The following is an 11,143-nucleotide window of genomic DNA, read 5'->3' on the forward strand; positions in this document are numbered from 1 at the left end:
AACACAAGGGATTAAGTCCCTGTGTTGGTTCTCTATCTTCTGAAGCTGTAAATTTGTAATGTTGCACCCATTAGCTGGAGTCCGTTGATTAGCAATGTGTACCAAGTATGTCTATGTTCCCTATCTGGTTCTTTAACAGTAAATTTGTTAGATCATCAAAACAAAAGCTAAGACATTGAAAACCCATCATCTAACATCACAAGATATTTGTCTCTACATTCTTCTTTATGTATTGCCATTTAATTGATGAATGAATCAGCTCTTGTATCAATTAATCAAATGAATATAGTCTATTAGTTATTTATACAACTCCTTTCTGAATGTGGTTAATATACCGGTCAAATGAATGCAAATGTGGATTAGTTGGGCAACTGGGATACGGATAACACATGGAAAAGAAAAAGGACATCCCGGTGCATTAAGCTCCCGCTATATGCAGGGTTCGGGGAAGGGTCGGACCACAAGAATCTATCATACGCAGCCTTACCCTACATTTTTGCAAGAGGCTTATTTCCACGGCTCGAACCTGTGACCTCCTGGTCACATGGCAGCAACTTTACCCGTTACGCCAAGGCTCCCCTTCATCCGGATAACACATGGTTAAACAAAAAAACGATAGTATGAACAGAATAATCATCCGAGGATACATAGACAGACAATCATGCTAGTGTACATCAAGACACATACAACCATTACTCGATTATGCAAAAACTATCTGGAATACATTGGACAAAAATGAAGGGAAGACATTTGTTTCATTCTCTTTTTATTCTCTCATTCACAACTATCCATGTTAGAAGTTAGTACCATCATCTGGGGTGAAATGCAAAGCTCATCAGACTCCTCACTGTTAGTACTATGATGAATCAGAAACGAAGAATCTTTGGAATTTAACATAGGTTGATTGAAGAAAATGAAGCATATACATTATTTATTGATAATGAAAAAACAGAACTGCTTCATGCATTCCAAGTATTTAAGGTGAACGTCTGCAACAGTTTCTGTACAGTCTGGGAGCATGGAATAAGTTGTTCACGCGACTTTGAATCAGCTACTACGATTCTGGATTTAGATCACATAAGTCTTGTACTGTATGAACCACAATGTGAGCATTTGTGATAGATCCAGTGGAAGGAAGCAGTTCCTCTCTTTTGACAATCATTGCATAGTATAACCTGTATATATGTAACCTTCTCAATGTCAACAGGATTGATAATACATTAACCCCAATTCAGAAGAATATTCATAAATCGAAACAGAATATGGTTTAAGTGAACCTGAATCTGGCCAGCATACTCCTCGGGAATTATCTCCTGAGAAAGAAAAGTATCTAACATATCAAAGAGCACCTGAAATAGAGCACAAAATGAGCTGCATATTCAATACAATCTTTAACCAAAAACCAGTTTAATGAGCTTTGACGTTCAACAGTTTGCTGACCTTCATGTCCCCAAGTGTCTTGCTACAGATTGGGCATGTGTAATGCGTTTCAGTGTAGTCCTAAAATGTGTATTTAAGGGAAAAAGATAAGCAATACTGCATTTTAAGGGAAAAAGATAAGCAATACTGTCTGAAAGTTCCTTTAGTTACCTAAGAGAACTTTGCATGAGTTTTATACCTGAAAACATGAAGAGTGCATCAAATGACCACAAGGAAGTTGCTTAACAGGAGAGGCGGAAGTGAAAATGTACTCATGGCAGATTGGACAGTTATCCTCCAAGTACTTCTCTCTACATGTGTGAACAGAGAGAGCCTTTGACATGCAAGCATTGCAGGTCATGCAATGGAAGTATCCAATGCCCAATCCCTTCCCCAGTCTGCACAAATTGCAGAAAGGGCAGTGGTATATCTGTCTGTTCAAACAAGTTGTGCCAGAATTAGATTGTTGGAACAGACATAATGCTAGTCTACGAAGTTCGAAATAACTGTCTTTTTACTCAATTATAATTTACAAATAAAAAGAGCTCCTTATTTGTATGACTGCAGTTAGCCTCCAACTTTTCTTACTTGAAACACTCTAAGAAAGTTCCCACTTTTTTGCTTCCTCATTTTGTGTCTTATACTCTACCAAAGAAACTGTACAAAGAATTAAAATAGAACTTTTTTGAATAAAGACTAAAAAGCAATTGATGGACCTCTGAATCAGTTCAATTAAAGGCAGCCCGCTCAAAAGAGAAAGTTCTGTGGCTAGTGAAGGCACAAATATATTGTTGATCTCCAGATAAACTAACAGCACCAACTACACCTTTCTTGTTTCACCAAAAACTTATTCTCTTAGGCATCGTTTGCTATTTGGTATTACTAAATATTACCTATAAGGATCCTTTATTCGAACTAACAGATTTCTCACTTTAAAGCCTTTTCTTTGAGACAACAGTCATGAAGAAGCAATCTACAAGATACGCTTTATGCAGTTAGTTCCATTAATAGAAATTGTGGTTCTACAGCCCATACATAACTTCTTAAACAGACTCATCAGTTATTTACAACTTGGATGCATTTTGATTAAGAATTTGCAACTTGGATACATCTCCTTGAGAAATCAACTTCTACTTTCTGGACTTCATTTGATACTGCCAAACACAAAAGTCTTCCATATAATAATCTACCAAATTTTCCATAGAAGCACTAATGGTTTGTTGAAAGGAGAGAAAAAATCAACCAGAAGAATGTAAATCCGGTTTTCTCACCTTTCGTCATCAAACACTTTGCAAATTCTGCAATAGTATTTAGCCATGGAGAAATTGTTGCAAGAGAGAGATGAGCAATTGGGACAGAGCGGTTGTATCTTCAAGCATTTCATGCACATCATTTGGGTGATAGATTTTCTGCAAGCATGTCAACCAGAGTTGGGATATGTCAAGCAGCACAAAAGAAAGGAAAGTCCTGAAGTTACCAATAGGCAAGGAAACCAAGTGCGTCCCGCTCAGACCTGTCCAGACAATGATCAGTAATTTCATCGTGACACCGTATGCATGGGAAAAGCTCATTACAACATGGAGCAAGTAGCTTGCAGTTTCTCTTGTAATGATTGCAACCAAAAACTGATTCTTTTTCATCACGAAATGACGGACATCGACCAGTAATTTTCTCCTTATCCTTTGCAGTAACAACCTCTGAATGAGACTTCTTCTGTGTCAAATTCCATTGACTGAAAGAAACCCATATAAAGTCAAATCAAATAAAAGAGGCAGAAGAAACACACTGAAATCTAGAGAAAAGAATAAGTATAGGTGCTTTTGCATTTATCTTCAGTAGTAGTAAAATGTAAAACCAATTATATACTTACATGTCAACAGATTGCCGTTCCGAGGATTCTAGAACAAATGTAGTTCACCTTATAACATTTCAATAATCCACAGGAAAATTAACTTTGTTTTTTCTAAGAGTCACTGTGTAAGAGCTCAATTCTTTATCTCCATTGTATTATCACTGTTCGTTCTAACATACCAATTTAAGTGCAGTCATACAATTTTGGGAGCTATTAAAAGTTCTGGAAGACCCCTTAGAAAAAGATGAACAATAAAACTAGATAATGTAGACCAAAAACCAGATTATGCAGGAACCAGGTTTCCGATTCTCTCTGCTTTGTGCCACATTTGCCAATCAAGATCCAATATCAAGCACTGCATGGAAGTCATACAAAAACCAGGACTAGAGACTGAACTGATGATGTACATGTATTATGCATGTACTCAGTTATCTGATACTAGTAATGGTTCAATTAAACAAATGCAGATCTAGACCAAACTAATGCTGTTTAGGTATCATGCATTATATTTCATGCTTATGCAGTTATCTGGTACTAGTAATTATGTTACCAAATGTAGTTGCTTCCAAGAAATAAATCAAAGGGTAGAAGTTGAAAATGTATTTGCCTCATTAGCAAGCTCTGCATGAGATATGATTTCTTTTCAGGATCCAAAGAGGAATCGCATGATACTCTTCTTACTACGTCGACCAGCTTATCTTGTGTCAACGTTAGATGATGGTCCTTTTGCCTTAACTTCTCATATATTTTTAAGTCGTGGCAAGTTGTCTCTCTCTGATCAGCAATGTCAATTGTGTCATTGCATCTCTTCTTGTCAACCTCAGTAGAATGTTGTGTTATATCTCCGGATAGATCAACAGTTTTGTTCCCTTTGGCATTCTGGGTTTTATCTGCAACAAAAGATCCAGAGTGATCAAAATCATGATCAGCAGACTCTGTCAGTGAAAAGTTCTCCCCTTTTTCGCGGCAGATGCTTTGATTCCTGAAATCATCTCTTGACAGATATTTAGACACAACTTCTAAAGGATCAACAGCCAATGAAGGAGAAACCTTTGATCCCTTTTCGGCATTTACACTTTCATCTTTATTTACACCTTCCCACCACTCTCCCAGCCACTCAAAAAACTTTGTATTTTTTGTGGCTTTGCGCCAGATTGACGTGATGCCCTGCTGTTTTTCTGGCGTTAGAGATGCCATCAACCAGGGAATCATCACCTGTAGATTCTCCGCTTTTGTTCGTCCAAGGATGTCTCCAATAATCTTCTCTTGTTCCTCAACAGAAAATTGTTCTTTGAATAGTGGCCACAGTTCAATTTCTTCACGGTAGATGTGGTCAGTGAGTGATTTATGCATAGATATGCATGTATCATGAAGATTTAAGCACAATTTTTTGTATTTCAGCTTATTACTGTCAACCATGTCAAAATCACCTTGCAAACCGTTGATCTCATTTAAGATGACAAAAATTTTGTTGAATTGCTCAACCTCCAATTTATGGTCAATACCATATGAATGGCTGACATTCTGGAGTTGTCCCTTGGATTCCAAGGCAGGAAAGGCAATTTCATCCTCAGACTTACTATGTAGCTGGTATAGAAATTGTACGAGATGGAACCGTCTTTCAAATTCGGTAAGAATTCCAACATCTTCAGCCAACTTAACCGACAGAGAAAGAACATACTGCAAATCTTTTTTCAGGGCCTTGTGGAAGAAATGGAAAAAGTCAATTGGTTTTACATCAAGACTGTAAAATCCCATACCATCAGCAGTTTCATTGAGGAAGCATAAGTTTTTTAGCGAGTCCGAGAAAAATATATGAAGATTGATCCCATTAGAATAAGGTGTATCATGCTTATTACTTAGTGTCATGGCTGAATTTGGTCCCAGTAACACAGTCTTAGATCTATCAGAGGATTGCATTTCCGAGTGCGAGGAAGAACTTCCAGAATTCTTACTCCACTTCTCAAACAAATAGCTTCTGCTACTGAACATTTCTTCCAAATCTTTTCGAAACTTCTCAACGGAGATTTTGCCAGAATAACCCATCCGAACCCACTCATATAAGAGAGTAGCAAAACACTTGTTAACTACAGCAGATCCTAACTTTATATTGTTTAAAATCACCTTGGACTCATCCTCAGATAAATGAGCAGAGAACCAAGTAATCATGCACTTTAGCAACCCAAGTGGCAACATATGCAGGCTCATGTACAATGACCAGAGCTGCAATTCATGACTGCAGGTCTCTCTAATGAACAGAAAAACCTAAAAGAAGCCAAGGGAACAAAGTCAACATAAAATCTATTAACAAAAGAAGTTAATTAGTACATAAAAGCAACATAAAGGCATGTCTTTCGCCTGTAGAGTTTGAGCACAATCATGCTCTAATAAAACTACAGCTGGAAAGGCAGCATACCTGTGCTTCTACAAACTGCAGTTTTTTGTTGATCCTTGCGACAAATGATTCCAATTCTTGGCAAAGCATATCTATGAAAACCCTTAACTGTATCCCGTCATGCAGTTTGTAGTATAGCAATCTCTGCAGTTCTTCGATTTGACTTCTTTCAATAAATTGTTCATGCAAAGTAGACGGAGCATCCTTGGTCAATTGATCTACCAAGGGATAGTAGATTTGATCCAGTGCATTGCTGTGAATTAATGCAACACTCAGAAAAATAAAAACAATAAACATGAAATAACCTTATGCTTACCGAATTTTGAAATGATAAATCAGTATCCCAGCATGTCATTTTTTGAGCATTTGACAAAATACATCAATGTCTTAAGGGAATAAGATCATATTGACTTTTCATCAAGTACAAGAATTTAGCTGAGAAGTTACTGATTGAGCATGGCCTACTACCTGTAGAATGTGAACACATCTGCAAAAAACTTCAACTGGGTAATTACTGACGACAAGGTTGAAACACAAAGCGAGCTTCTTAATTGATATAGCTCCTCCATAATTACTCTTAGATCTCGTGTAATAGCAGTATGCCAGATAAGAAAACCATCAATCGGATTCTGTCCTTCTGAAGCCTCCAGCTGCTGCTTTTCCCTGCACTGAACCATCAGCACATCCAGTTCAAATATGTACTTCATATTGGCTGCTCCATAATGAAATTTAGCTCCTCTTCCATGTTTTATGCAGGACCAGAAAGACGGTTCCTTGTTATCATCAAGCCATGAGATGAACACCTTCAAAATTTGACACAGACTAGTTAGATTGAGGACTTAGGACTCTAACCTTAATAGTATACAGCAGTTGAGAAATTACTTCAAGTATACCTTATGAATTAGTTTCTCTTCAGGTAAGACTAAATGTATGAAATTCAGAAAGTCTGCCTTTTCATCTGAAGAAAGACTAGCTGTTAGCCATGGCATAAAATCCTGCAGTATCATTAGAGGAACACTACATAGGTACTGCCAAACAAGCCTAGCCTGCTCTTTGGAAGTGAACTGCTGAATCATCAAAGGAAAAATCTGCATGGAAATTTTAGTTGCTGGAGATTTCAGGAAAAGAGATCACATAAAATAGGGAATCTTCTTTTAAGAATGAATAACATCTTCTTTGAGCACTCCACTGTTTTAAATCTACCAGCAAAACTTTGAGATAATCTCACTTTTCAGCTAAATATAGAGCTAATTTACTATGCATGAATCTGTAATACAAGTCAACGACAACAACTATGCTTCAATCCTAAGAAAGCAAGGTCGGCTATATGAATCTCACTGTGGATTTCGCTCCAATTAAGTCTGTCTCAGTGCAATACTATAAAAAATTAGTTTCTCTAGCAATATACTCGCATATAAATATCTTAGAAGACTAAATTAAGTGATAGAAGTATTTAAAAAAAATGAAGTCTCTGAATTGCTTTAAACTTTTATTAAGTGATGCACTCGCTTCAACTGCTACTGGATAGCGCACACGAATTAAAATTTCAGTGCACTTTGATTGAGAGAAAAGAAAATTGTTTAATAAATTAATATAGACCCAGAAATGAGAGGTTGAGTGCCATATTTTTCCATCAAGAAAGAAGGACCAAACATACAATGGAAAGAACTAAAGCGGCTCCTATAGGGAGAAAAAGATAAGACTATACATGATATACTTCTTAATATAGTTATCAACAGAATATTTAACAATCCCTGCAGTAGAAATTGCCTAAGATTTAGTCTTTTGGTGATAATCCTGATTTTTTTTGGGCATGCCGTGTCATACACTAATAATTCGCCCTGCTTCTGTAAAATTAGAAAGATATCATATCAACTCGCACATCTCACCATCTCCATGCTTGAAATAGAGAAACCACAACTCATTCTATCCAAATAAGCAATAGTGGTTCTCAAAACTAATAGAGGCCTACGAGCGAGAAATTGATTACAGTTCAGATCAAAAGTAGATAATGAAGATTTGGTGAATACCTGCTCCTCTTCTTTCAGCATGTGCTGAGAAATTGTTGTCTGAATGGTACCTATGCTACATGTAAGTTCATTAAATTGCAGGGAAACCTCCTCTTTCTCCTTTTGTAAGCGATCCAAGCAATCAAATATGGAACTGAACAGATCATCTATACTATTGTGCTCAAGTGAATATGTGAAAACCACATTCTTCACTTGTGCATCCAGTGCTTGAAAAAGGACCTGCCAGTGTTAATAATCAAAATTTGGAAAAGTAGATGAAACTTGAAGGAGGAAATTGACGTCGTAAGTAGATGAAAAACAGAAAAAGACAGTGATACTGGTGATCAACAAAAATGAATACATCTCTATTTTGTTCAACTGTGCTTAAGTTCTACCATTTCATTCCTATGCACTCATGGCTTCTCTTTGAATCTCCTTTTGAATTTTAAGCATCAGCAGTAGGTAATACCTTAACAAATGCCAGCGCTTTTATCAAAACTTTAAGTATGAGTATACTGCTGAAAAATGGCATTTCTAGGTGAAACTACCCCCCTAGTATCTTTCTTTTTTCTCAATAAGTAAGTACTTTAGGTGCAGTTTGTTTGTGGCGTTTTGTTGAACATTACTAACTTAAACCAGAAAGTTGCAATTTGAAACAAAAGGTACAGAGTTGATATCGGTACATCACGTGTCAATTCACTAAATTTACAAGCGCTAAACTGACTTATTTTTCAAGTTACTAATCCCACTTTTATCGACGGCTATATGTAGTTATTTCTAGGTGCAGGGGCGGAGACAGAGTGTGGAATGCGGGTTCGGCCGAACCCATTAGCTTTTGTTCAAACCCTATATTTATCTTAAGAAATCCTTTGAGTATGTACAAATTATTAATTTAGAACCCTAACTTAAAAGGATCACCATTCCGAACGTGACTCCGTCTCTGTCTAGGTGAACACATAGCGTAACCATTCACATAAAAATTACAACAACAATAACAACAAATCCAGTAAAATCCCACGAGTGGGATCAGGGGAGAATAGTATATACCAAAATCTCACCCCTACCCGAGAAGGTAGAGAGTTTGTTTCCGCTAGACACTTGGCTCAAATTTAAAAAATTGAAGTGAGACCTATTGGTCAATGAGGTTCAAACCAGGCAAAAACGTGTCGGGTACCTTACGGAATTAGTAGGTATGCGTAAGCTAGCCCAGACAACACAATTAAACACAATTATTAAAACCATGTACTCTTTTAAACTTTAGCTAGACGACTGTCCCAGAAAAAGAAAAAAAAATCAATGTTTGGTTACCTCATCTTCAGCAGCGCAATGGTACTTATATACAAGCTTCAAGAAGTGAAACCGCCGGGTAAGTTCATCCACTAGTTCACTACTTATATCCAAGGCTTCAACCGCTATACGACGAATCTGAGCAAGCTCAACATCAACAGCTCTATGAGAAAGAACGAAAAAGAGAATAGGCGATTCAACCAATAATTTCACATCAGCAAGATCAGAAGATGGCAAGGTCACCATAGTGTCATCCTTCTTCTTGGATTCTCCAATACCACCCATTTACCGCCACCTATCATGAAAATCGCCAACAAAGACCAAACTTGAAGTTTTAGCATATAATACTAGTAGTAGATTAATTTGGCTCTTTGAGTTGTGGCCTCTTTGGTGCCTCTTCAACTTCAAAATCTTTATTTGTTTATTTATGGCTTCTAGTATACGAGTGTTGTAGTATTTTATTTCCGATGTGTTGAAGCTAACCTAACCACTATTTAATCAATTATTGGCGCCATGCCTATGTTATGTTTGTTTGGAAGCGTATCAAGCTAATAGAAAGAAAAGAATATTTAAGAAAGAAAAATAATAAATTGCACAAGATAAGACAAGATAAGATTTTACGTGGTTCAGCAATTTTTGCTTACTCCACGGCCACACAAAGAATAACTCTTTATTAATTGAAGAGAGAAAGAAGAAGTTTTGGGATGTTCTACAAATGAAAATGTAGACCCCTATTTATAGGCATTTGAATGCTCTGCCGAGGTAAGCGCTTACATCATAAGAATGCCGATGTAAGCGCTTACATCATAAGAATGCTGAGGTAAGCGCTTACATCACATGAATGTCGATGTAAGCGCTTACATCATATTTTCATCTCTTTTTTTATTTTTCTTTCTTTTGTTTTGTCTATTTTCACATACAACAATAGGTTTGGTCCTATCAATCTCCCCCTCAAACCTATGTTACATCAAGAAAGAAAATAAAGAAAGATTTGTTATTCTCTGGTGGCGCCTTCACTCTATCAGTCTTGAAGGCTAACTGAGGCAGTGCACAGCCTCAGTTTGTCAACACCGACAACTTTGGTCAACATGTCTGACGGGTTCTTTGATCCTGGTATCTTCTGTAGGGAAAGAGTTCTCGGATATGACGATACCTCAACTGGATATGCTTCGATCTTACATAAAATACTGGATTCTTGGCAAGATGAATTGCACTCTGGCTATCGCTGAAAAGCTCACAATTGTCCTGCTCTTTACCTAGCTCTTTAAGAAAATTCTTGAGCCAAATCATCTCTTTTCCAGCTTTTGAGATTGCCATGTACTCTGCTTCAGTGGTAGATAGAGCAACACTTTTCTGAAGTCTGGACATCCAACTAACAGTAGTACCACCCAAGGTGAACACGTAGCCCGTGGTACTTTTTCGACTATCCAGATCGTCGCCTAAATTTGCATCAGCAAAACCTTGTAAGATAATATTGCTCTTTTTAAAACAAAGTGTCATACCTGAGGTGCCTTTGAGATATCGCAATATCCATTTTACACCTTCTCAATGCTCCTTTCCTGGATCTGACATGTATCTACTGACAACTCTAACAGCATGGGCTATGTCAGGTCTAGTGCAAACCATAACATACATCAAACTTCCTACTGCTGAAGCATACGGAACTTTGGACATGTACTTCCTTTCTTCATCTGTCTTAGGTGATTGGTCCTTTGACAGATTTAGATGGCTTCCAAGTGGAGTGCTTCTGGTCTTTGCATCATGAAGACTGAACCTACTTAGTACCTTCTATATGTACTTTTCTTAAGACAACTTTAAGGTTCCTTCCGACCTGTTTCTGCTAATCCTCATCCCAAGCATTTGCTTAGCTGGTCCTAAGTCTTTCATTTCAAACTCCTCCGCCAATTGTTGCTTAACCAAGTTGATCTCATTTATGCTAGATCCTGCAATTAGCATATCATCAACGTACAACAATAAAATGATATAGGATTCATCAAGATTTTTGATATAACAGCAATGGTCCATCTCACATCGTGTGAAACCATTTTTATGCATGAATCCATCAAATTTCTTGTACCATTGTCGGGGAGCTTGTTTCAAACCATACAAACTCTTCTTCAACTTACACACAAGGTTTTCTTTACCAGAAACTTGAAAACCTTCAGGTTGCTTCATGTAGAT

General features: G+C 37.2%; 1 protein-coding gene across 5 annotated transcripts; it reads right to left on the minus strand.

Annotated features, from left to right (window-relative positions):
* Positions 1-682: 682 nt before the first annotated feature.
* Positions 683-9,504, minus strand: LOC107774452 (zinc finger protein BRUTUS-like At1g74770). Of its 5 annotated transcripts, none has more exons than XR_012694196.1 (12): positions 8,984-9,504; positions 7,697-7,915; positions 6,560-6,754; positions 6,135-6,469; positions 5,688-5,919; positions 3,879-5,536; positions 2,897-3,151; positions 2,691-2,828; positions 1,619-1,853; positions 1,441-1,500; positions 1,278-1,349; positions 683-1,175 (listed from the first exon to the last, which is right to left on the minus strand). XR_012694196.1 is itself a non-coding variant. In XM_016593974.2 (12 exons), the coding sequence occupies exons 1-12, from the start codon at positions 9,245-9,247 to the stop codon at positions 1,074-1,076; spliced, it is 3,729 nt and encodes a 1,242-aa protein (XP_016449460.1). In that variant the 5' UTR covers positions 9,248-9,504; the 3' UTR covers positions 683-1,073. The 5 variants fall into 5 exon arrangements, 3 of the variants coding, with proteins under 3 accessions (XP_016449460.1, XP_075075677.1, XP_016449461.1); XM_016593974.2 differs by having other exon boundaries at positions 2,933-3,151; XM_075219576.1 differs by having other exon boundaries at positions 869-1,175; positions 1,278-1,313; positions 2,933-3,151.
* Between the last annotated feature and the right edge of the window lie 1,639 nt (positions 9,505-11,143).

This window comes from Nicotiana tabacum, chromosome 8 (genome assembly GCF_000715075.1).
Source record: "Nicotiana tabacum cultivar K326 chromosome 8, ASM71507v2, whole genome shotgun sequence".
NCBI lineage: Eukaryota > Viridiplantae > Streptophyta > Magnoliopsida > Solanales > Solanaceae > Nicotiana > Nicotiana tabacum.